Source organism: Marmota flaviventris, chromosome 6, assembly GCF_047511675.1.
Source record: "Marmota flaviventris isolate mMarFla1 chromosome 6, mMarFla1.hap1, whole genome shotgun sequence".
NCBI lineage: Eukaryota > Metazoa > Chordata > Mammalia > Rodentia > Sciuridae > Marmota > Marmota flaviventris.
In genome coordinates, this window is record NC_092503.1 from 95,619,309 (window position 1) to 95,646,166 (window position 26,858).

The 26,858-nt window shown below is 34.4% G+C and overlaps 1 protein-coding gene across 2 annotated transcripts in view; it reads left to right on the top strand.

Annotated features, from left to right (window-relative positions):
- Positions 1 to 300: 300 nt before the first annotated feature.
- Positions 301 to 26,858, top strand: part of Khdrbs2 (KH RNA binding domain containing, signal transduction associated 2) — a 545,817-nt gene continuing 519,259 nt past the window's right edge. For both annotated transcript variants that reach the window (XM_027938265.2, XM_027938266.2), the window contains exon 1: positions 301 to 391. In XM_027938265.2, coding sequence (XP_027794066.1) covers positions 301 to 391 — 91 coding nt within the window. The remainder of the gene's footprint in view (positions 392 to 26,858) is intronic.

Genomic DNA, 26,858 nt, shown 5'->3' on the forward strand with positions numbered 1-26,858 from the left:
TGAGTGGTTGGTGGAGGTGGGCCGCGCCCTGTTCCCGCCTCCCCAGTTAAGGCCGCTGGTGTGAGCCGAGGCTCAGCGCGAGCGAGGGACGACGGAAGGGACGGGTAGGTGTGGGCGCGGGGCCGCTCAGCCCGACGGCGGGAATAGCAGGCACTCGGTGCATGGGCCAGTGAAGACGCGCAGAGATCCCTTTGCAGCGGCGGAGGCGGAGCAGCGCGGGAGCTAGGCGCTGCCCAGCGACCCTGCGTCCAAGCGAGCGAAACCTCGCGCTTCGCCCGGGGACGGTCCGAAGTCCGCGCTATGGAAGAGGAGAAATATTTGCCTGAGCTGATGGCAGAGAAAGATAGCCTGGATCCATCTTTTGTGCATGCATCGCGCCTTTTGGCTGAAGGTAGGACTAGCCCCTATGGATGGGCACAAACCATCGGCTGCCCATCTCCGCGGCTTGATTAGGGGAGTGAAGTTGGGGAGGGACGCCTTTCTTAGCCTTCGCAGAAAGTGTCCTCCCTGAAGATGCTCGCTTCAGAGCTCAGGAGGACGGAACCTGTTCTTGGGGAGGGCAGCAGTGCTCCTTCTCTATGTCTTAATTTGGGGGAAGACCAAAGCTACAAGATTATGTGACCTGTAAGGCTCATTGACCAAGGGAGGGGAAAAGCATAAAGTGTAACACGGTCTACTTCGCTTAGGGAAGGAAGGGAAATCAGTTTGGAAGTAAATAGTGATCAATGTAGTGTTCTAAGAGCTTCTTAGCTACCAATCAGTTTCCAGCTCCCCCCACTCCCCACCCCTGCTGCATTTGGGAAGTGCTTTTGATACCCTTTAATCAAAGTCTTTTCTATGGAAAGTCATAGAATTAATCAAGATTAAACTATCCATGATCGTGTATTTATGTGAAGGTGGTAAGCAGAGACTAAAGTGCTTATAAATTTATTTGAAGTGTGATGATTGGGTACTCTGCCAGATATTGGTCCCTGGGAACACTCCATAATTGATCAACTGTTCTACCAAGTGTGCATTTTCTTTTGTGTACCTGTAATGTTGAAGGAGATTCCATTCCCAGAGGAACATATATGTATTGCCTTTTGCTTTGCTTTGAAAGGTTTTTTTTTTTAAAAAAGGTGCACGCGCTTACACACACACACACACACACACACACAAACTTCTGTATAACAAATATTATCCCAAATTACTCAATTTATACTGAAATAATGACCTGTAACTATTAAAGACACTGCCTATATCTGTAGTAATCTACACATACCTTTTTAAAAACAATTGCAGATTTTGGGGGATGAATGCTTCATTAATAATGAATTGCTTCATCATCAAATTGGCTTCAGTGTGTTTTGTAGCTTGGGTTGTTATGGACTTACCTACCACAAAACTAAAAGTGACAACTTCCTTTACTCCAGCTTCTCAGCATTAATATATTTTTTTTTGAGTCTTAGTTGTACATGGAAGGAAAAATTATTCTCCACATATAGACATTGGCTTTATTTTTATATTTTACTGATGGATGTTGTTTATACTAACAGCAAAATGTTTGCATGCTAAATAGGAAAAAATTATAATCAGAATATGGAACATGTGAAGTAGCTGAACTGTTTTCAAGGAAAGGGCTGGTTTTGTAAAGTGATTGAGAGTAGAATGCAATTATGCTCGTTACTTTCTTGATTACTGAATATAAAAGCATAGGAATTAAAGTGGAAAGTAAAATCAATTAAAAAACTAAACTCTATGTCTCCTTTTTAAAGACAGCTACATAAAAATAATAGGAATACTGAAACATGAGTTAATGAAGGCTTACAGTTGTTTAAAATGATTAAAAATGCAACTCAGCTGTCTGTTTACTTCACTATTTTACAGTGACTTCATTTAGCATATAATGTCTTTAAAGTGCAAAAAAAAGTTACAAATTGATAATTTTCATTAGCTGCTAATTGGAGATTGCTTTGGGACAGCTGACTCAATGACTGATTCATCAGTCATTAATGGGAGTTTTTGTACCTGAAAACTGCCAAATTAACAAGATGCGTAAGAGAAACTCTTCAGAGAGTGGAGGACATATTTATTTCTGCAACTGGTAAAACAGTAGAGAAGACTGTGCACCTGGCTCTTTTAGCATTTTATCTTTTCTACCGAACTTGATTTCTTCATACTTAGGACCATTCTGATGTACCCTGTAATTTAATTTTTTCCCAGCAGGGGGAAGCATGTCCTGCTTTTGTAAAGAATTAGGAGGCAAGCTCTTAAACAGAAAAGCATCTAAGTAAGAAACAAAGAAGGTGCCCAAATTTCAGAGAAATCATAATAAGGAAAAGAGAATGAAGGAGATGATGATTATAATCTTATAGTACATAAAAAGTTATGCTAAAGGATGCTTAAGGTTTAAATTTCTTCTCTAATTGTACCTGGGGAACTTTATGTGTTTATTAAAGAATATAAGGTGAGTGTTCTTTGGAATCTCAGTGAATCTTAGTGTATATTTTATGTTATAGACTTTTCATTATATTTTCAAAGGCAGTTTGCCAAGATTTCTAGGTTTTGTTTCAGGTCTCTATAGAAGATTGTTGAGATTATTTTATTTCTCATACTTGGAAATGCACTGATTGAAGGCAGTGGCTATAAATAAACCTGACATAGATATTCATTTGGAAGAAAGGTGCACACTGAAGTACATTTCAGTATTGTGCAGACAGTCTCAAGACTGAGTGAGTAATAAAAGTGATCCAGATGATTCAGTTCTTTCGAATTATTTTCCAGCAGCTAATACATATAAGGGCAGTGTGATATAAACCAATGAGTTTCCACAGTGATTTTATTTTGCTTTTTGATTGGAGATAGATGCAAATCAGTGCTCCTTTGGGACTGCTTCATTTAGAATTGAAGGCCATGAGGTTAAAAGTACTAGTTTCTTGGTTATTTTGTTGTATTTTGTTTTATTTTACTTGTTTGTGTTAAGATTTCAGTAGAGATGATTTTGAGAACACTGCTGGAAAAAAAAACCTCAACATTTTATGTATTTGATTGTTACTTAGAAGAGATCTTGAAGAATGTGCTTTAGAGAGTGTTTTCAAAGTGTTTGATTAGTTAAAATAATTTTCCTCCTGTAATTATAATGTTATTTAGTTATCCATTTATTATAGAAGGTGTTTTTGCATATGATAAAACAGTGAACTCAGCATGATTCTTAAGTTCTACTGCACTTCTGAATTTGCTTGCCAGATGAAATTACATGAGGTTATTTATATCTATGCTACTTCTGGGAAATGCATTAAACTCTGAATCCAGATACCTGGATTTTAATTCCACTTTTCCCTAAACTGAATCTTGGTAAGCTTCCCTTCCCTGGGTCCAGTGTCCTTGTCTCTCAAATTAAGGAGTTGGACTACATGATCTGTACATTTTTTTGCAATTCTAATTAAGTTCCAGATTACTGCTGATGTACAGGAGGGGTGTTTGTATATTCAGAACATAAAAATTAATGTCTGCATATTCTTGAAACTTTTTTCATTTGTTCCTAGTTTGATAATTAATAATTCATTCATCACACTATAATGTAATTTGAGACATATACATTATTTTGGGTACTGCATACATTTATATTCTTAAGTCTATTGAACTATTATCAAGTCTTGGGTCCAAAAATGTATGTGTATGAAAATATTCTTCTTTGCAGTAAGTCATCACTGCTGATAGACATAGATCAGTTCAAATTTGTAGATTTAGTTACAGTAATTCTAGGAGCATTATTAATTTCTAAGACTTCCTAGTCTGAATTCCTTTGCTATTTTTTTTTTTTTTTTTTTGGTACTGGGGATTGAACGGGGTGCTCCACTACTGAGCTATATCCATGGCTCTTTTTATTTTTTAGTTTTGGGACAGGGTTGCCCTAAGTTTCCAAGGCTGCCCTGGAACTTGCGATCATCCTGCCTCAGCCTTCACACTCAATATAGAATTGTGCCACTGTGCTTGTCTCCTACCTTAGATTCTTTACAAACATTTGTATACTGCTAAGAGTTTTGGTTAACACATGGTATGATGAAATCAAATATTGCCAAATATTCCAGCACTTCAAAAAAATTTTTTTAAACACCCAGGGCACTGTTTGTAAATTTTCATGATATCCAGGATAGATCTTAATTTTTGTAGATGTCTGAGCCCTTTAAAACATGACAGAGCAGAGGTTAATACTTATCACAAATAATCACTTGTAGTGACTTCACCACATTTAAATTCTCCAAGGGACCATTTTAAAGTTTAGATTGTGTGCCTAAAATATTTTTAATAAAGATTGACAAATTCTTAAGTTAGGAAATTTATTGGTACCTTATATAAAACCAGTTTTGGATAAAATTAATAGAACTCTTTAAGTTGACTTTTTTTCTTGATGAATATAGTCTTTTTCTCAGTAGATTCAGGACAATCTTATTTATGTTTCTTAAATACAAAACAAACCTGGATTAAATTTCAGTTATCTTTGATATGCATTTAAAACAAATATATGATATAGTGGAAAAGTTCTGTTTTAGCAAGCAAAACACTTGGGATTGAATATTGACATTTCTACCTTCTGTAAAACATTGGACGTGTCATTTTTCTCCTCTCTGATACTCAACTTTATTTTTTTTGTCTACACAACAAAAGATGTAATACCTATCAGGCACGTTTCTTTTAAGGTTAAAAAATTCTGCTTGGGATAATACAAGCAGCATTTTATACAAATACTACAGAAATACAAGCAAAAATTATATAAGTATAATTATTTTACAATTTTCCTTTATCTTAGTGTCACTGTGGACTTGACCTCAATTAGAAGCTAGCTCTTGTAGGAAAATAAGCACTGCCTTACCCTTTAAATCACTGCTGTGTAAAATTTGAACTCATAAACCAAATTAAGAAAGAAATTACCTTGTGAAAAATGATTCCTTGAGGGTTTTAAAATATCATGTTCCCTAGTGAATGGTCACCTGTCAGGCTTTATCTTGAGTTTGAGTAGCCCAGATCCTGTTTCTTTCAGGGGTAATTCCAGACCTCCTAGGTCTCCTCTTAAACCCACACGTCTCAACAGATGATTTCACTGTCTATTTTATTCAGAAAAATGAATATGTCTTTTCTGGTGCTTTTCAACTTTCCCTGCCCACCCTCTCATGGTCTTTCGTTCTCAGTAGACTGAATACTTCTTTTTTATTCAAGGTTGACTTGTTCATCCATGTCCTTGACCCTCATGTTGTTGTCTTTAGACTCATTCTGTAGTTATAACCTTTCTTTGTATTTCCAAGTTCTTCCAACCTATGCGTTTTTTTTTCGTAGCATCCTGTCAATGTGATCCAGTTGGAATACCTTAAAAAACCCAAATATGTGTTTCACTTCCAAAAGGAATAAAATTAATCTTTCATGATGCTTACTCTCCCCTGTTTCCTTTAAGCTTCTGATAGCATTAGTCCATACTAGCTTTCTTGCTCTCATAACTTTCTTCTTTAAAACAGTCTGCCGTGCCTTCATCGCTGTCCTGAGATAGGTAATTCTAAGTGACAGAATCATCTCCTCATTTCAAAGCTAATAAAAGTTTCCCAACCTCTCCTCATGCCTCCTAGTCATACTTTCCACTGTTGATATTTTTCTAATTTCTTTCCTTCTCACTGGGCTTCTAAACACCAGATACTTTCTTTTTCTAATTTCTTCTATGACCATCCTCTATCCCTGTCTTCTCCACCCCAATACACACAGTGATTTCAGATAGAATCATTCAAAATTAAAGTCTCATCTTGTCACTCATGTGAATAACTCCCATTTCCTGCAGGGTGTCTTTGATACTCCTTGACATTCTTACAACCTACCCACCTTTCCAGACTTTTCTGTTGGCCCTTTCTAATTTATCTCAGATAAAAAACAAAGTACTTATAGTTCACTCTCGAAACCCTGCTCTGTTCACACAAAGCTATATATGTTTCTTTCCCCTGTTCTTATAGCAAACAGCTCTAGATCACTGTCCATGCTGTCATCATTTCATGATTGCTAGGTTAGGCTGCCTCTCTCACTAGGCTGGAAACCCCTTGAGCAGAGCCCAGTGCTTATCACCATGTCTGGCATATGGTGCTGCTCAGTGGAGGCCTGAAAGGCTTTCCTCCTTCAGACTTTGGAACTTGCCTCCTGTGGGCCTCTGTGCTATCTCTTCGAACCTGACTTATGTGTAGCAGCCTCCCCTTTTGTCTGCCTCTCCCCTTTTTTCTGCCTCTCCCCTTATCTAAGGTGTTGCCCATGCTGTGGACTGTCATAATGACTTCCCCATCTTATTCATTATGGATTAAATGAACCTCTGTTTTTCTCCTTCTTGACCTTTCCACTGCCTCACTGAAACATGCAATTCTGTTTGATCTTGTCAGTCTCCCTTTAAGCTTGAGGGCCAGAAATATGACTTCTGTCTCAGAATCCTTAATTCCTGCCTTCATTCTCATTTGTAGAAGGCTTTAATAATGTTTATTAAGTGAATCATGTCAGTCTTGTATTTTTCCTTTCTCCTACTATGTATTTAGAAGATATCTTCATAAATAAAATACCAGGAATTCTGTTACTGTTTAGTTATATGTTATCATTGCTTACTTCAGAACCATAAGGAACCACATTGAAAGTCTCCATTAATTTGGGGGTAAGAAATTTTTTATTATTATTACAATTATTAACACATTAGTTATGCAAGTTAATGGGATAAACTGTGATATTTCCATTCACTCATTTTCACTTATTTTGAAATAATTATATATCCATAGGAGATTGCAAAGATGGTACAGAGAATTCCTATTTTCCTCTTCTGTATCTTGGATTACTATCATTTGATATCCAAACCAAGAAAGTGGCCCTGATACAATGTATACATATAATTTAATCATATGTGTAATGTATGTGACTTGTTATTTCTATCAACACATAAAATCATTCTACCACCACAAATGTCTTCCTCCTTCACAATCGTACTACTCTTCTTCCCATTGTTTTCAACCATTTGAAATAATTTTTCAGTATCACCTTTTCTTTTTTCCTTTTTTGGAGGTTGATGGAAAAAGGTTAGATCTTTGGCTATACTATGAGAAGGCCTTGGAGTTCTGACGATTTATTTCCTTGTTGTTCAGTTTGGATAATTCCAGTGTTCTATTTTAAGTGGACTGATTCTGTCATCTGCTCTCTCACTGCTGCTACTGAGTCTATCTCATAGAATTTTTTTTTTAAATCATTTATCGTATTTCCTAATTCTTAATTTTCTATTTGGTTCTTCTTCAGATCTTCTATTTATTTGCTAAGACTGTGCTTTTTCACTTGTTCCAAGTATGACACTTGTTACCTGTGGTAGTATTTCTGTTATGATTGCATAAAAATCCTTGTCATATAGTTCCAACTTGTGCTGGCATCTGTAGATTGTCTTTTGTCATTCAAGTGAGGCTTTCCTAGTTCTTGGTACATGACATGTGATTTTCAATTTTATCCTGGGCATTTTAAGTCTTATGTTGTCACACTATGGATTTTATTTACACATTTATTTCTAGCACACTTCCTGTGACACTGTTGTAACAGCTGGGGGTACTCCCCATTTCTACTTCCAGGTGGAGGTGAATATCCAGACTTCCCACAGGCATCCATTGACCTCTCTCTGACTTGGAAGTTGAGCATCACATACTAATTTTTCCTGTGTGGCTTTTGCCTAATTCCAAGAGGGATGGCGAGGCTTCATTCTTAGTGGATCATGATGAGAGTTCTTCAGGCATGAATGCTTTTGTTGTTACCCTGGTTTGGTGAGAGGAGAGATAGGTGCCTTACTGCTGCTCAAGAGAATAGAAGTTCAAGATCTCCAGGTGGCCTCCACTGACCCTGCACGAGGCCTCCTTACTGGAGGCAGACATGAAGTTCCTATTCCTCTTTTATTCTTAGATACCAGAGGGTGTATCATAGATACCTCGATTGTCTACCCCTGGTGACCTCTGGGAGAGGTTGGAAGTTTAAACTCCATACTTTACCTCTCTTGACTGCTGTGAGCAGGAAATGCAGCTTTTTTGTTTTTGTTTTCACTGGATAAGGATGTTTGCTCTCAAACTGTTTTGTTTTGCTAGGTTGCCCTTTATTTTCTAATATTTGGCTAGAAAGAGCAGGTGTGTGTGTGTGTGTGTGTGTGTGTGTGTGTGTGTTGCTTCTGCTACTTTTTTTTGGACTGGGGAACCCAGGGGTGTTCTGTTCTGCCACTAAGCTACTTAGCCCCCCTTTTCTAAATATGATAACAGAATGCGTTACAATTTTTATTGCATATATAGAGCACAGTTTTTCATATCTGGTTGTATACATCTTAGCCCTTTTTTATTTTATTTTGTATATTGAGACAGGGTCTCACTAAGTTGCTGAGTCTGGGCTTGAACTTGTGATTTTCCTGTCTTAGCCTCTGGAATAGCCATGTACCACCGCACCTAGATTTTACAGCACCAAGTCTAGCATTTATAACAACAAAGAAAATATAAGAAAATCACTCCTGGGTCTGTATCTGCATCTTGTAATACCCACTCAGTTCACCTTCCAGAAAGTTCTCTTTTATTTATATGTAACATCCAGTCACCATCATTTGTTTTATTTCTTTATGAGATTTCCTAATAACTATATATATTTTGCCTTATTCATAAATATGTTATTAAGTATCTCTACATGCATGGGCATTATCAAGATAAATCCATGTGGATAAGGGCCACATGGTTTTCTCTCATTTTCAATTTTTTAAAAATTTTTTATTTTGGTACAGTACCTAAGAGTGGAAACTAAGGGGAACAAAGTTTATCATTGTTTTCTTTCTTCTTAAGTACAGAGTCTGGAGTGAAGCTCTTTATCGCCAGAGCAGCTGGAGAAGTGAAGGAACTAAGATTTAGATGGAATTTTTGGAAATTCTTGGAATTAGCCAAGCTTTCTTTACGCACTTCTTTGTTTGATCTTTAGATTTGACTTCTGTTTCTCTCTCTTTCGTCTATATGTAAGACAAATTGAAATTATATTCTAACACTGTCTGTTTTGTTAAAGCTATAAACACTGTCAAATCTCATCTATTTTTAGATTGAAATATCCTTGTTTTTGCAAATGTTGAATTCCAGTAAAGTAAGAATGGTATACAAATAGGTTTGTTTTTTATTTTTATTATTTTTTAATATTTATTTTTAAAAAAATTTTTAGTTGTAGTTGAACACAATACCTTTATTTATTTATTTATTTATTTATTTTTATGTGGTGCTGAGGATCGAACCCAGTGCCTCATACTTGCTAAGCAAGCGCTCTATCGCCAAGCCACAACCCCAGCCCCATAGGTTTGTTTTTTAGATTATTGGCTAGCAGTTGACCTCCGAAATTTAGATCTGAATGTATCCATGCTATGTGATTTCCTCATGTTCTTAAATTCAAACTTCTGTAATGATTGCCTGTTTTTTTTGGTCCAATATTTGAGAAATTATGGCCAAGCATCTTTGTGCTCTATCATTTACTTTTTTTTTTTAAACAGTCGTTTGTATCATAAGGCCAGATATTAATATGCAGAGATTATCTAGGAGACCAACATTATTGTTGCCGTTAACTTCTGAAACATGTTTGCCAGTGCAGGTGCTGGATGCATTACCACAGGATATCATAAGTATAGTATATACAAGTGAAGTAGATTGATAAGTTGGGGCTGCTTTTTACCCGTATATAGATTCCTGTGGAGTATGGTGGAGACAGCCTGCATTTTCTGAACACTTCATATTGATTGTTGTTTCTGAGACAGGGGCACAGGGGAACAGTTAAGGCATTTTTTCTTTTTAATCCAGAAAAAGGATTGGTAAACTTTGTGATTTGCTGAGGCATTTTTATTTTCATGTTTTTAAAAGAACTGCTTACATTTGCTGAATTCTTCTAAAAACAGAGGAACTCTAGGTCCTCTTGTGTCTTGATGCATTGCAGGTTTTGTTTAACATTTCAAAGTGAGCAGATTTCACATTTTGTCTGAAACTGACAACGTGGCTTGATTTAAATGTTATCTATAGGCTCTGAGATGTTAGGATTTAATAACTTGGAAACAGATTGGCTAGTGTTATTGTACTGTTATCAGAAATGACACAGTTGATGCCCATTTCCTTTGAACATTGAAGATTAGACTTGACTCTTCTTACAAAACAGCAGAAGAAGTGTGTATTCACTAGAGTATAGATAATTTTATCAGGTTCCCAGAATTGTGTGCTAAATAATGTCGGGCCATGGCTGCAACTCAGGAGAGGGAGCCTCTTTGACAGAAACACAGTAAAGAGGTTGAAGTAGAAGTGTGTTTCATTTCAAGAAGAAAAGGGATGACTACAGTAATAGTCCCTTTCATGAAACATATTCTTGTTTAAGTCCTTACATTGTATTGTAAAAGGCAAGTAGTACTGTCCCTATGCTATGAGAAAAGATAAAGAAACAAATTAGAGTGTAGCATAATAAATTTGGATTTTTAAAAACACAATATATCAGAGGTTAGGTAAGTGTCCAGTGAAAGTTTCAGAAAGTGTCAAACTCAGCCACTAGACAATGACATATTAAAAATATGGAAGAATGTTACTTAAGGGGAGAGAAAAATCTTCCTTTGAAAAACTTTTTGAAGAGTTAAATAAAATGTGTAACTGTAGAATTTATTGTTCCCTCTAAAATAATTTTTCCAGGAAATTTATGGCATTAGATTTATATGAAAGGATACATTCATTGTATAAAACAAGACTTTGAAATGTAAATAGTACATGATTAAATCAATAACAGAATACTTTTATTATGATATGGTTAGGCATGTACATTTTACCAGTGCAGAAATTTAAGTGTGAAGTTGGAATACGGATCATCCATGCCTCCAGAGTCTGTTTCTTTTTCTACACATAAAGAGTAGAAGCTCCCTTTTTATCCATTCAAGACCTGGTGGAAGGAGAGGGTCAGGCCCTTTAAGGAATTGCGTGAAGAAGAAAGTATATTTGGTAAGCCGAGACAGATGGGATTTTATTGTATGACATTGCTTTGGAACGGATTGCAGGATGATAGATGGCAGTGCGTTAAGCTGGGATTCCAAAGTTGGTGCAAGTTTGGAAATGATTTAATAGCCGCAGAAAGGAAATCTGGTAGAATAAAATATTATGATTATTAAAAGCAATTTAACAGAGTTAGATGAAATGCTAAGTATTTGGAATGAGCTGCAACAAGATAAATGATTTCTTTTTGAGTAAAATAAGTAGAATATACACATACTTATGTATGGGTAATACTACTGTATGTGCGTTAAGCATGTACTAGACTAGGGAATTGAACAACAGTACAGACTTGGTCACTTTGGTTCTTACTATCTGATTTTCATTACTGTCTCAGACTTTTATTTATGGAAGAAGGGAGGAGATACAAGCAATTAAATAAGTCGTTTTCATAGAATCCATGAAGTACAGTGATAAAGGAAGAAGAAACTTTAGGAGTGCTGAGTAGGTCACTTAAAGAAATCTATGGAGATCATGAGAGGCTTCAATAGGAAGGGTTGTGTTGGTTGAAATCTAACAATATGTGCAATATGGCCAGGATTCAGAACTGTAATCTGGAAGAATTATACATGGATATAGAAAAAAATACCTCCAAAGTCTGGCAAGAAAGAAAACTTTTTTTTTTTTTTTTCAGATAGGTAGAAGTTAAGTATGCTTGGACATACCATAAAAGGGAAAGAATCAAGAAAAGTGGATTAAAGAGAATGTTGGAAGTTTGTTGTTGTTGATTTTAAATTTTTTATTTGTTCTTTTTTAGTTATACATGGCAATGGAATATATTTTGACATATCATACATACATAGAGTATAACTTCCTATTTTTTGTGGTTGTACATGATGTGGAGTTACGCTGGTCATGTATTCATATATGGACATATGAAAGTTAAGTCCGATTCATTTTGCTGTCTTTCTGAATGGTGGAAGTTTATCACACATACCTTGTGAACTGTGTTAAGGATTTTGGACTTCATGCTAAAAGGCATGGTAAATCGTTGAAAGGTTTTAAAAGGGGGAAAACGTGAAGAGTTTCATTTAAATTGCATGGAAATGGAAGGAGACCGTCATTGTTATACAAAATTACATATAAGAGGATGTAAGGGGAAAGGGAAAAAAAAATCAAGGGAGAGAAATGAATTACAGTAGATGGGGTAGAGAGAGAAGATGGGAAGGGAGGGGAGGGGGGATAGTAGAGGATAGGAAAGGTAACAGAATACAACAGTCACTAGTATGGCAATATGTAAAAACATGGATGTGTAACTGATGTGATTCTGCAATCTGTATATGGGGTAAAAATGGGAGTTCATAACCCACTTGAATCAAATGTATGAAATATGATATGTCAAGAGCTTTGTAATGGTTTGAACAACCAATAAAAAAATAAAGAAAAAAACTTAAATAAATAAATAAATTCCATTGCAACAGGTAAAAAAAAAAAAAAAATAAAGCACCATATGGCTACATTGTTGGAAATTGGATTGGACAGATATAAGACAGGCCATTTGGTGGTTAGAGTAGCAAGCCAGGTGAAAAGTTATGGAGACCTGAATTCAAATAATAGAGTACAGACAGGGAAGAATGCTCAGAGCTAATATAAATTTGTAAGTACAATATAAAGGATTCAATTGGATAGAGGGTGTGAAAAATAAAGGATGGTCAAGGCTGCTGTCTAGGGTGCAGCTTGATAATTGGTTTAATTGTGTGTCAATTACTGAAATATTAATTAAAAGACTGTTGGAGCTGAGTTCAGTTGAATAGACATTGAAGGCTCTATGGAGGCTGAAGTAAAAAGGTAGGTAGTGATGTTTGGAACATGATCTGTGCTGGATGGAATGGTTAGGTTTTATCAGCATCCAGGTGATAATAGAAGACCTTGGGAATAGAAGAGGTCACTTTTAGAGAGCATATGGAGTCAGTATGAAGAAGACATGGGGTAAAACCTCAAGGAACATGAGTATTTCAGAGAAAGAAGAAAAATATCTGCAGAGTTGACTAAAAGTTTCTTAGAATATATGTGGAATGATCAAATACTTTCAGTGTCATATAAATAAGGTATTTGAAGAAAGAAGGATTTGGTTAGTGTGTTCAAATATCATAGATCAAGTAAGACAAGGTTTAGAAAACTCCAATGAATCTGGCAACCAAGAACTGATTGAAAGAGAAGTTGGAGGAGATCCCATTTTTCTGCAGGTTGGTAAGTGATTAGAAGGTGAGATTGTGAGAGAATGAAATTGGAAAACTCTCACTAGAACTTTGACTTCCTGTGGGAGGAGAACTAATTTGATCATTATATAATGTGTGATCAATATGTGGAACTGTACAAAATTGACAATATTTCACCATTTTGACCTACAAAAAAAATAGCAACTCTGTGCAATTTAACAAATAGAAGCAGAAAATAGGATAAGAGAGGCTTTGGGGCACAGGGGTTAAAAGCATAGGTGTTATTCTGTTCCTATTAACTACAGAACTGTATTATTTTTGGTGGGTGACTTTAACCTCTGTATGCTTCCTTTTTCTCAAATATAAAAGGGACACTATTATTTTGAAACTAAGAAAATATATCACTGGCATGTTATTGTTTCTTTTCCTTATTTTAAATGGCAATCTCACTTCTGTACTCTGCCCTGTTTGTTCTCCATCCCTTCTGCTTCGACGTTGCTCATTTTCTTAGTGTTGCTGACCAGTGATGTATGAAAATTCTGATTGTTGCACTTCCTTTTCAGCATTTCAAGTTCAAAGTGTTTAGTAGTAACACATTCTAGTGGTTTAAAGTGGGAACTTACTTTTTTTCTGCTTTATGAATTTTATTTATTAATTCTTTTTAGTATTATATGGCAGTAGAATCCATTTTGATATGATTTGCATTTCCTTGATAATTATGCTAAGCATATTTTCATGTGCTTTTTTAACCATTTATATGTATTATTTGAAATGATTGCTTGGAACGTTGGCATACTTTAATTGGACTGTCGGTCTTTTATTATTTGGGGAGTTATTCCTACGTTCTGGATTTGCATCTGTTGTTAAGTATGTGCATTGCAGATACTTTCCTCCAATATGTGGCTTAGCTTTTTAATTTCTTAAGTGTCTTTTTGAAGAGCAGAAATTATTAATTTTGTTGAATTCCAATTTAACATTTTTTTTTCTTTATGTTTTGTGCAGTTTGTGCCTTCTCTAGGAAATCTTTGCCTAGCTCAAGGTCACAGAGTTATCCTCAATGTTTTCTTTTGGAAAATCTGTAGTTTTAGCTTTTGCTTTTAAATGTAAGCTCATGTTCCATCCAGAATTATTTTTTTTGTGTGAGTGTCAAGACAGGGTTACATTCTTTATTTTAAGATTTGAATATTCAATTGTTCCATCATCATGTACTAAACATTTTTCTTTGCTCCATGTTCTGTTTAAAGTGCAGCAAAACATAATGTAAACACAATGAACCTATGTTTCAATACATAAAATAGAGCAAAATGAAGATTTTAATGATATGTAAATTTCCTACCAATACTGATCTTCATATATTTGTTTCAGTAGGGAAGGAAACACTGATTACCTTGGGATTGTTAAGGATAATGTGTTTCTGCTGAACTTTAAACTTACACTTAATTGTATAACATTGTTGCCTTAATTTAAAACAATCTTTGCAGGAAATATGAACATATTTCACTTTCCATGACTGAAAAGAACACAAGCCATCTTAGAGGCCTTGGTGTTCACTGAATTTGACAAGTATATCATTCTTCCAATGAAAATATTAGGCATTTTTCTGCAAAGGAGCAATAGTAATGCATAGTAAAATTGAGCATTGCACTGTCTTGAGTAACAAAGAAGGTTGTGGTAATAATCAAAAAGATAAAGGAAAATAGCCATTTCCATTTGAAAGTACCATGTAATTTTAGATAGATGTTTATATACTTTTCTGTTTTTGCAAGAAAAACTATGTTGCATAGGAAGAAAATTGGTATACTCACGTTAGTTAAGCAAATAATACTTATTGACTAACAACTTAAACCTATATCTGCATTGTCAGTGATAACCAATTTTTATCTCTTGATCTTTACTGGCATGTTAACTGCCAGCATTGCTGTCATCCTGAAATGTGACATAAAGTTTTTGAAATTGCTTGAGGGCATAAGTGACTGGTGACTTTACACTCATCCCTAAAGCACAGGTACCAAACCACTATTCATTCAGTAAACACGTATGTACTCATCATGTCAACACTAACAACCAAAAAGAAGATTCAACAGTGATCCATACAGACAGGAAATGTCAGTGCTGGCATCTGACAAGGTAATTCTCAGAGAAGTGGGTCTGTACAGGTGGGGAGGCTAATACCCCTGGGGAAAATGAACTTGTATCATGCAGCTTAGAAGTAAGATTGTAGTGGAAAATTTTTCTTTGCATTTTGGACAGTAGGAAAAATAGATTTAGATGTCATAAACTGATATTGAAAGATGAAATTCTAAAATATGTTTCCACAGGAGTATTTAGAACCTCCTATAGAAAGTTTTGAGAAAAGGAAAAATACTTTGTTTTCCTTAAAGACTATATACTAATACTTTCTTGGAAATGAGAATTTTGGCTTTATGACCTATGAATGTCCAAGTAAAATTGTGGGTTTATTTATTTTTTCCTTTTTTTTTGCAATTTTGTAGTGTTGGTCACAATTCCTTAAGTTACTATAAATGAAAAACAATTCTAAAATTCATCTAAAAACACAATGTTCAAATGTATGATTTGATATTAAGGGTATTTGAAATATAAAAATCACTAAAAGTATCTTTTATGAACATATCAAACATTTACAACAATAGCTAAAGTTTCACATGGGAGAATAAGTGAGAATAATGTCTCTGGTGCATCTAGAGTTTATCATTAGTAGCTCATTTTGAGCATTCCTAGGTAGGATTAGAAGTAACCACTATCTTCGATGCAACTCATTTTCTAGTCCCTAGTAACTGATGCCATTATATAATTGATATTTTAGGGGATTCTCTAAGTTTGTTTTGATTGTTTTTAGAATCCCAGCCCCTTCTTTGTGGCTTGTATTTCAGACCATTGTTCACCTGAATGAAGATCAGAGTAGCCATGGGATTCTGGTGAGAATTTGGTGTTAAAATCAAGAGGAAGAAAAACAATTTGGGCTCATCTCTTATACAGGGAAAATATGAACTCTCTGGAATTGTAGGCCCAGTTTTCAGACAGAACAAAACAGATGTATAGAATAAGGCCACATTGACTGAGAATTTTCTTGGTTGCCTCTGGCCTTTCAAGGAACCCAGCCAACCTTGTACTCTTGAGAAACTGCAGATGTTTTAATAGATTTGTCATGTTTTTCTTTTTATTTTCTTCCTTATTTTGATACTGATTGCTATACTCAATATCTTAAAAAATTTATCTATTATAAAGTGATAGATAACAGTGTTTTCATCACATACTACATGATGTTCTGAAGTAGTATGTGGGGTTGTTAACTGACACATTACCTCACATCATCATCCTTTTTTTTTTTGTGATGAGAACACTTAACGCATACTTTCTTTACATTTCTCAAGTATACAACATAGTGTAATTACTGTAGTCATCTAGCTGTACAATAAATCTCTTTTCTGATTATATGACTGCAGTTTATTATTATTTGCAGTCTAAAGAATTTTGACTACAGGAAAACAGAACTGAGCCTCCAATAATAGCAATCTCTTGGGCTGGGGATGTCCCTTAAGCGGTAGCGCGCTCGCCTGGCATGCGTGCAGCCTGGGTTCCATCCTCAGCACCACATACAAAGATGTTGTGTCCGCCGAAAACTAAAAAATAAATATTAAAAAAATTCTCTCTCTGTCTCTCTCACTCTCTCTTTAAAAAACAAAATAGCAATCTCTTAAAATGTTTGGTTTCTCCTAAAAGCTGACATGAAAAGAACTAGCTTCCACTACTACTAATTACCAGCAGTGACATTAACTAAAATGAAAAAAGAACTTTATTAACCTCCAAAAAGTAGACATTTTATTTTAAATATAATTATGTACTAATTAAAAAGTCTGTGCATAATGTACATCATTATCTAAAATATTTCCTTTTCAAATTTCACTGGTCCTAGAAGATCAAAGTAAGAAGGACAAAGAATATAGCCATTCTGTGTTGACATCTTCATTTTTGTGGCTTGTTAGAATAATTATGTATCTTAGTGTTTCCTTTATTAATTTTGGTGGAAGTGAGATCCAAACTTACTTAGCAATAGGTGCATGGTGTTTACAGTGAGTGTTCTCTTGAGCTAAATGACTTGAAGTGCAAGTAAGTTACTTTGGAATTGATTTCAGGAAATGGGGAAGTGAGACCTGGAAAAACTGAGCAACAAAGGGTTCAGTTATAAGCAAGTTACCATTAGAGGCAGTTGGTCCTAATTCACACTGGGAAATTGGGGGATCCACTGTAAAACATACACACGTTGAAAGGTGAGGGACCCAGGGCATTTACCCCAATCTCCTCAGCCATAGGTGGAAAGAGGCTCCTTGGAGACATTGCTTCCCCAATAGTTAAGCTTATTTAGGGGGCAAAAAGGTAGATTCTGACAGCCAGGAATGGCCTTCTAGCAATAAATGTAGTGGTCACTGTCTGTTGGAAGGTGAGTGGATATACATTGAGCCAAAAGGAGATGGAGAGGACGAGTGCAGACTTGCAGTACATGGGATGTTATGATGTAGCATTGTCTATAATCCTTTTTTGGTTATGTTGAACAAATAAACCATGTGACGGTTCTTCCAGCTTAGAAATAATTCAACCAAGAAAGGAGGAAGATGATTGTCTATGCAGCTTTCTCCCACCCCTTCAAACAACAAATGGATAAACATGAATTAGGTTTGGAGAGTATCTCCCCTGAAATGTTTCTGTATGAATGAACTTTAGAATAACACTGCTCTTTATTGAGGTGAAGTGAAATATTGTAGCTGCCTGATAACAGCCTGCCACATTACAAATCACCACTTGCAAGGTTACACAAGGTGCCTTTAGAAAAAGCTAAATGAATTACTTCAAATGGTATGTTTGTATTCAAATAGGAAATAGCTGGTAGTTTGGGAGTGACAGTCTTTTCCTTTGGTTTCAAAAGACCCATTGCCATGCTCTGCCTTTTTGTTTGCTGCTGGGACCTGAAAGCCTGCAGTGAACAGGTGAATAGAAGACATTCCTAATTGAGAAAGAAAATAAAGAATTTTTGTATGAAATAGTCACAACATCTCTCATTTTACTATTGTGATATTTTTAGAAGACTTTTGGGTTGGTTAAATGCAATTGAAAATATAATACTTAGCTGATTCATTTTCTTAATCTTCCCTCAATTAACATTTTTATTTTTGTTAAACACCCCATCTTTTAAAAAAGTGTTAAATCTGAAGGAGTCCACTAACTATACCTAAGGACTCTCAAACACACACTCATATACACACAGGCTCATGATGTATACCTCACATACTTGTTAATGGAAATTCTATTATTTCTGCCCATTAATGTGGAAGCTAATTAATTAGCAAATATGGTTTGCAATTTGGAGGAGACAGTTACTTTCAGCAAGGGTAGAATTCAGGAGATAGTCTTTTCTGTGATCTGATTTATCCTTCCTTTCTATCATTTATTAACTTATTGTTTGTCAATAAAAATCATTTTGTCTAAAAATAATATTCTATTTATAATCTTGCATCATCAATATGCCCAGGAGCCCCTCTTATATATCTCTTAGTTAAATTCTAAGTACAACTTCTCAGCTGTGATAGTTGGTGAATGTAAGCTCATTTAAAAGTTTTCCTTTCCTTACTGATATTAACCAAAATGTAAATTTCTCATTTTTATTTCTCTGTGATTTAGAATTTCTTTTCATGTTAGATGGTTGGAATTGATAATCTAATGAGGGGTAGGGACAGAAGACATGATGGACAATCAATGATGTTAGAATTAAGTGGTTATAAAGTATCTTAAGAATTGCAGAGCTATTTTGCTCTCATATTTTACAATAAGAGGAAGACAATTTGAAACTGTTAACAGCTCTATATGAGTTCTTACAAAAAGAGAGTCCTGTAGGAATAGGATAGGGTGAAGGCTAAAGGAAAGGAAAAGAAAGGTAAAGGAAAAGAAAATAGCCCAAATAGCCCATATTTGTCCTTCTGTAGTTTCAAAAAGTCACAAATCAAATTGAAAAATCACTATGAGAACAAGTGGACTGACTTTCTGTTGAAGTGGGAATGTGACCACTATATTTGGATGCATAGAATTGAAGAGGATTATAGGTGTATTTCTCTGTCTTAGAATTTTTGATGTGTGGACACATAATTATATTTCAGTTTGACATGCTGCTGCAGGAAAAGCCTTCTGACAGATCTTTGAAATACTGATTATTATTTTTAAAATGTGCACTAAAATATGGTGCTTTATAAAGGAAGCATAGTAAAGTGGTCACCTTGGGTTTAAAAAAACTGATGTAGTTCAATCATTTTTCATAGCTACTGATTTCTATCACATAATTTTAAATAATTATAAAAAATATAGATTGTTTATATCTTCTTGGGTGGATACCCAATTTAGTTGTCCCGTTAAGACAGGTTGACTTGAAATGATAATGTCTTGTTGATGTTTTCTGATTGCATTCTGTGTAAAACGGTGTCTGATGGTAACTTTTGAGAGTAAAAGCCTCTGTTGGTGCTTTTATTGGGCAAAATGACAGTGATGATCTATGGTTTTCATCTTGAGGGTTAGCACAATATCTCTAAAATTAAAGCATTTTCTGACTTGCACAAAATGTGAGCAACTTATCTTAGAGCAAGGATTAATTATAAATGTTAATCTGTGGGCAAAGATACCAGACCCATGAGGCAAAGTCTTACCTCAAGACTCCATGCAAGTTTTTATATATTATTGAGTGTTAATTAGTAATAGAACTTAGTAGAATGGGTTTCTTATTTAAAGAAACCTGAATTCAAAAGTAAAAGAAATCATTAGTTATGTAAACTTGTAAAGATATTCTCAGATTTTCTTGTTATAAAGTATCCTGTGTCTATTTGCACTGGTGGAGGAGTGAAGTTTTTTATGCTAGTCAGGTGCTCTACTACAGAGCTACATCCCCAGCCCTGAAGCATTATTTTTTGGATATTAAAATATGAAAACAGTTGATATTAATTCTGGTTGCAATTAAAAATTTATCACTCTGCTAAACAAAAATGTTGTTTTTCATTGCAATGGATCTTAATCATATATCAAATGTATTTGATTGAGACAATATGTAGTCACTCTTATTATAAAAAATATTTTCAAGAAATATGGTTAATAATAAGTAATGGGGAAAATGAATGGGCATTACAACAACTGCAGGATCCTGTAAATGTCAGAAATAGAGGATGGATTTTTAAGTATTGAAAATAATCCACATCCTTCAGTTAATTATATACTTATTAAAAGTACAATAATGTATATACTTATTCTAAAAAAATAATGGTTTTTCCCTATAGAAAAAAAGTCATACCTCATCAATTTGCTCTACTGGCATTCAGCCAAAAAATAGGATAAATACAGCAATTTGTCATTGAATGTGCTTTTTAAAATGAGGTTGAACAAAGTACACTTTGCTGTGAGTGGTATGGAAAAAAAGAATATAAAATTCTACATCACTAATAAATATGTATCTTCATGGCAAATGCAGTGTATGGGTACCAGATTTATTTCATGTTATTTTTATGTTTACACTGATATTCAAACTTTGATCTATTGCTTTTTACTTGCTTGCCTGTGAGTTTTAAATGTAGGCATGATAATATGACATAGGTAAAGCTGGCAGTGACACTAATTTATGTTTTTATTCTTTTTAGTTATACATGAAAGTAGAGTCTATTTTAATATATTTATACAAACATAGGATGCATCTTATTCTAACTAGGATCCAGACTTATGGATATACACAATGTTGAGAGTCACTGTGGTGTATTCATATGTGTACATAGGGAGGTTATATCTGATTCATGGTGCTAGTTTTTATGTATATATTTAGAAAGAATGTTTTCTCTATAGAGACAATTTTAGAAGATGCTTTCTATATAGTAGTGGATTATTGTTCTATGAAGTTTGGTGTATTTATTTTCAACAGTGATGTGTATAACTGATGATTTCATATATTGAGTATATTCTAATAATTTAACTTAGCAGATATTTACTCAGTATAACTGTTAAGGCACTGTTCCAAAATTCCAAATAAAACTTTGGGTCTTTTTGAAGTAAAAACAAAGTATTTATTCTGGCTGAGGTTAAGGGAGCAGAAAGTAGACAGTTCTGCAGCCCAAGACACTAAGCATGGGTGAGGGGGCCACTCAAAAACAGAAAAAACACAAAGGAGTGGGGCAGGAGAGGCAAGCACAGTCATAAGACACAATTATAAAGTGTCACCAGGTTCTCAGAATTGGCAGCTTTTTGTACATGCTCAGGAAGCAATCTAGTATTAGCTCCCGAGTTTAAAGGGCCAATTTTGTGCAGGGTGAGATGTCTGAGCAGAATGGGATCAATTTGACTTAACTTTCAAATCAGCCTGTAACATAACTATGTCTCAAGCATTGTGCTAAATGTTAGTTCACAAGGGTGATAAAACTACACTTGCCTAAAACTAAGATCCCCAGCCTACAAGAAATATATTAGAATTTCAGATAGTATTAGTCTCGATGTTAGTTGAGATTTGATGAATTTCAATAAATCTTTGCTTGTTAACACTTGCATTATAAGTTCTTGGGAGAGATTTTTTAGCACTCAACTTTATTTCTGCATTATTATTTTAAAAAGTAGATTAATATAAAATGCAACTATTTCTGCTTTTATTATTTCAAGATGTAGATTAATACAAAATGGTTGAGTTTGACAGCAACAGAAATTATATAATCTCAAATGGTTTGGCTAACAGATGTATTTTAATATATTTTCACTTGAGGTTCAATTCCCCCGGTTATGTACAAAACTATAATCATTTTATGTGATCAATAGTGAGGTTAAGTGCTGAAAATTTAGAATATGAATTCCTGAATTCTTATTTCTGTGGTCATGTACTAAAAGAATGTTGTATTTCCACAGGTAATCAGACATTGAATTCAGATCCTGGGGCATACTTCCTGCCTCTTCTTGGTGGAATAAACAAAGTAAATTTGAGAAGTTCAAAGTCAGGAGGGGGAAAGATGGACTGGGAGAATCTATACAATGTGTAATTTCATTGCACAAAATACCACAGGATAGATGACCTTAATGAGCTTTTGATGCACATTCTCATGTGCATTTAGGTCAAGCTAGAATGCACATTAACCTAAACCCAGGAAATAACTTAGTGAAAATTACCTTAATTTTCTTAGTTTTAAGAGTAATGTAGGTCATGGGCAACATTTATCAGTTTTTAAAATAAATGCAGCAAAGCCTCAAATGAATACCTCCAGTGTCTTCCATTGTCTCACACAGCTGATGTTTATGTGAACTTTGAAATGAGAAAAATCTATTGCTATAATAGTGTTTTCAGAATTATCATCAAATTTATAAGTTATTTAGTCTACCCCAATATTAGAGAGTGATCATGAACTTTAAAATTAATATTCATTGATTTAAAATTAATAAATTCCATATATTTCTGGCTGAATACCAGCGGAGCAGATTGGTAAGTATTATTTTGAAAAACTGATTTCTAGCTTAACAACTAATTTAGTTTTGATAACCAAAGACATTGTTTACTTTTGATCTCAAGAAGGCTTGCTGGCTAACACCATCATTAATGGGGAATGGCTCATTTGTCTCTTACTGAGACCTGTCCTCTCTTTTATACGGTATTAGAGGATTATGAAGACTATACATACACACTTTTAGTTAAAGGACATTGTATATAATGATTTGGGGTGTCATTTTAGCATATAGTAATGCATTTCACATATTATAAAAAATGTGCTTTCTATAGTAATTCATTTCACATATTATAAAAAAGGTGCTTTTCTCATTATCTGCAGTTTATTGAGACAGGTGGGCTTCTGTCACATTACAAACATACCCAACACACTGAAAAATCAAATCTTCAGGTACAAAACTGTTAAGCCATGGAGCTAGAACATAGATACACATCAGTGATTGAGACTGGAAAAGTTGACAAGGACAAAATCATGATGAGATGTATGCCTGTTGACTTCAGTGCTTATCCTTTGGTAATAAGGAACATGTATAGAAAAGAAATAAAATCATCATATTTGCTCCATGCAACTAAACAATTTTAGCACATTGATTTGAGATACCTTCTATTTTTGAAATTTAAGTTATTATTATGAATTAAAAGCAAATAACATCTGTTTAGTAGCCTGTAACTTGGTATATTATCAATGACTACATTTTCAGAGGGGAGACTCTTGGCTCTGAGGAAAGTAAATGAAGTCCTTAAAAAAAAGAATACTGGAAAGCAAGGCTACATTCACTCTGCTGTAAATTGTTAATAAATTACTTTTCGCATAAACATGTTTCTTAATTTTGCCTGACTCTTAAATTTAGTTGTCATGCTTACCCAGCATAGATGAGAAAACAATAGAAATGGAAGTATTTATACTTAAAACTTTTAATACACTAAATTTTGGTTAAATCTACCACAGAGAGATTGAAACAGATCTTAAAGTGATTTTCCTAGAAAATGTTCTTTGAGGTTTGTCTACCTACCTGCCTTCCTATTTGTCTCTATCTACAATTGTTAATTTTATCAGAGATCACTGTATAAAGGCCAGATTAATCAAGTTTTTTTCATTGTAATCTGCATATCATTTATTGGAGAGATCATATATTATATATATATATATATATATATATATATATATATATATATATATATATATATATAATATCCCCTTGGATAAGAGAGAAGTCAAGATCAAGGGCTGATGAATAACTACTTAGGAATAGTGTGAAATTTCTATTTTTTTGAAGGCCTGAGGAATGATAAGCAAGTGATGCTGATTTAGAAAGTCTGAGGGTGACTGTCACTGTGTTCCATTCAATCTGAATACACAATTTAATTTAGATCCCTTTAGCCATTAGAATTTTGGTAATAGGACTTAGAATGGCATTTGATGAAGAAGTCCTTTTATCTCTAAGGTTTTATAAATGAGGTAACTGGCACTTATTAGTTCATTCATTCTCAAACAGGGCCTCATAAGATACATGGTATTATTTCCATTTACTGATGACAGGGCCAAGGCCCTATGTAGCTAGTAAGTGGCCAGGCTTGACTTGGACTACAGTTGTTACTGGCAGCAAATTCTAGGTTCCAGGTGCAACACCACATGGCCTTGCTGATAACAGCTGAACAGCTGGATCATACCACACTGACAGATAACTAGTTCTGTGCTGAATAATGGTCACCACTTAAGGCTGCCTTGAAAATTAGGTTTACAGAAATGTGCAAGGAAATTGAATGCTTTCTTTTCCATGTCAGACTAAGTAAACACAAAGATTTAAAAACTAATTCTGATTAGAACTTTTATTTATGAGTTTATTGATAAGAGGAATAATATCTTTTAGGGCTAAGTGGCAATGATGATGGTGGGTAGGAAATGCCTTGGGATAGCTTTTACCTTTCTTTATTCTAAGATTTAATGCCACACAAGTTAGCACAAAATATTAAGCTGATTATTTAATCAAGTTATTAGAGCCAGAGTTTGTTGATTTCAATCAAGAAAACTTCTCTGTCATCTGATTTTTATGTTAAATAATCCCAAACATTGTCTGCTGTTCTATAATCATATTATTGAAACAAAATATTAGCAAGTGTTTATTATTTATATACAAAGATGTTTGTCCATCATAGTAGTATGTAATGGAATGGTGAATGATGAATTTGTAAATGGAGAGGTGGAATGATAAAACAGTAAAATAAACAAATAATAAAAAATGAAAAATTGTGAATCTATAGGCCTAGTTAATAATTATATGATATCCTTTAGATGAAGTATTACATGAATGATAAAATATAATATTTGAAGTGTATATAAGGATTAAATAATTAAAATCATAGCCTGAATATTATATATATAATATGATCCTAACATAAATATTAGATTATGTATGGCAAAAATTTTCTTTGAATTCTGATTTTAACCATAATTATTTTAATTATATTTTTACTTATTTTCAGATTTTCTATAATGATCATATATTTCTTGTAGAATCAGAAAGATATTACTAAAAAAAAAAAAAAACTTTTGCTGTTTGAACTTGGTTCAGAGAAATTAGAGAACAGGCATAATTCCTTGTTGAAACATATCCTTTTCTCTTTTGTACAGCACCAGACTGGTTTCTCTCCTGGGCTGTCTTGGGAACTGAAACCTTAAAAAAATATCCATCTCTCTCTCTTCATCATTTTCTTCTCTAAAATTAAGGCATTTTTGTCTGATTTTCTGAGGTCCATTTATGTGCTAGCATTGAGTCCTCTTTCAAATACAGTCATATCTAAGAGGCCATGGGGAAAGGTGCACAGCTGCAGCTACCTACCAGGGGACACAGTAGGAGGACTAATATTTCCCCATGTTGCTAACTGGGCTTGAGGACCTACCTGCCCATGATTTCAGGGTATAGAAGTGAAAATGTTTCTTTGATGGATAGAGATTAGAAGGTGTATGTGAGTTTATGCTTCATGGAAAAAGGCAAGGGATTCGTTCCATGGTTTCTGTATTTCACAAAGAAAAACTCCTCAGGAAGTAGGTTGAGTGAGAAGTTTGAAATTTCTGAAGTAGGTCAAGAAAACTGAGAAATATGTGGCTGAAGATAGCTGTTCAATTCCAAAGCAAGAAAGATGTGGACTTCCTCTTATTTAATGGGGAAAATAAGCCAAGGGTTGAAGAACATCAACTGTCTAAAATTTTTCTGCCACTAACTTAATATTCACAGTGACATTTCAAAATAAATATGAGTTATTAAAGGACAAGTAAAAATTAGTAGTAAATGATTTGGATGACTATTATAGGAGGCTTAATTGCTTCATTTTGCTATAAAGAATGATCTTTTATTTATTTCAGATATTCTAATGTTTGATAGTTTTAATAAAGCCAAACACATAATTCACAATTTATAGAATGGAGGAAGGAATTAGTGTATGAAGCATTAGCTTTGTGCTACTTGATATTTTGGTGCTTTATATTTCCTTAAGTTCACCTAAGAACCCATGATAGAATTGATAATAGGGATGGTAATAAAAATCATAACAGTGCATTGCATTACTAACTAAATGTTTATGAGAATTTAAAATTAGTAGTTAAGACTAGGACTGAGTGCCTAGAGTTTAAGTACCATCTTTAGATCTCAGTGTCAGTACTTTTACCCCGTATTGCCTTGAAAAAAGTTCTCATTATGGCAAACTTCAGTTCCCCTTCTATAAAATGGAAATTGCATTTGACCTAACATGTAAGGCAGTATTGAGGATTCATCCATATAAAGCACATGACATAGGAGAAGCACATAGTGAGGTGCGTGCTGTTCCCCCTACCATTATCTTATTATCTGCACCTCCCAATGCTGCAGATACTTTTTTAGGCCTATATAAGAAAATGAAGATTAAAGAACATAAGTAAGTAGCTCAGAGTCACACTATTTATACAAACCCAAAGGATCCAGCCTCATATTCCATAGTGATTTTTTTCCTGTGCTTCCTGCATTCATAGGAATTACTACAGTAGTCTCCTTCTCCTGAATACTGGGTTATCATTGCTATCCCTCTGGCAGTCTTTAAGAAGAATGATTTAAATTCTTCAGAAGTAGGTATAAGCTACTGGGCAAAAAAAAAAAAATAAAAATA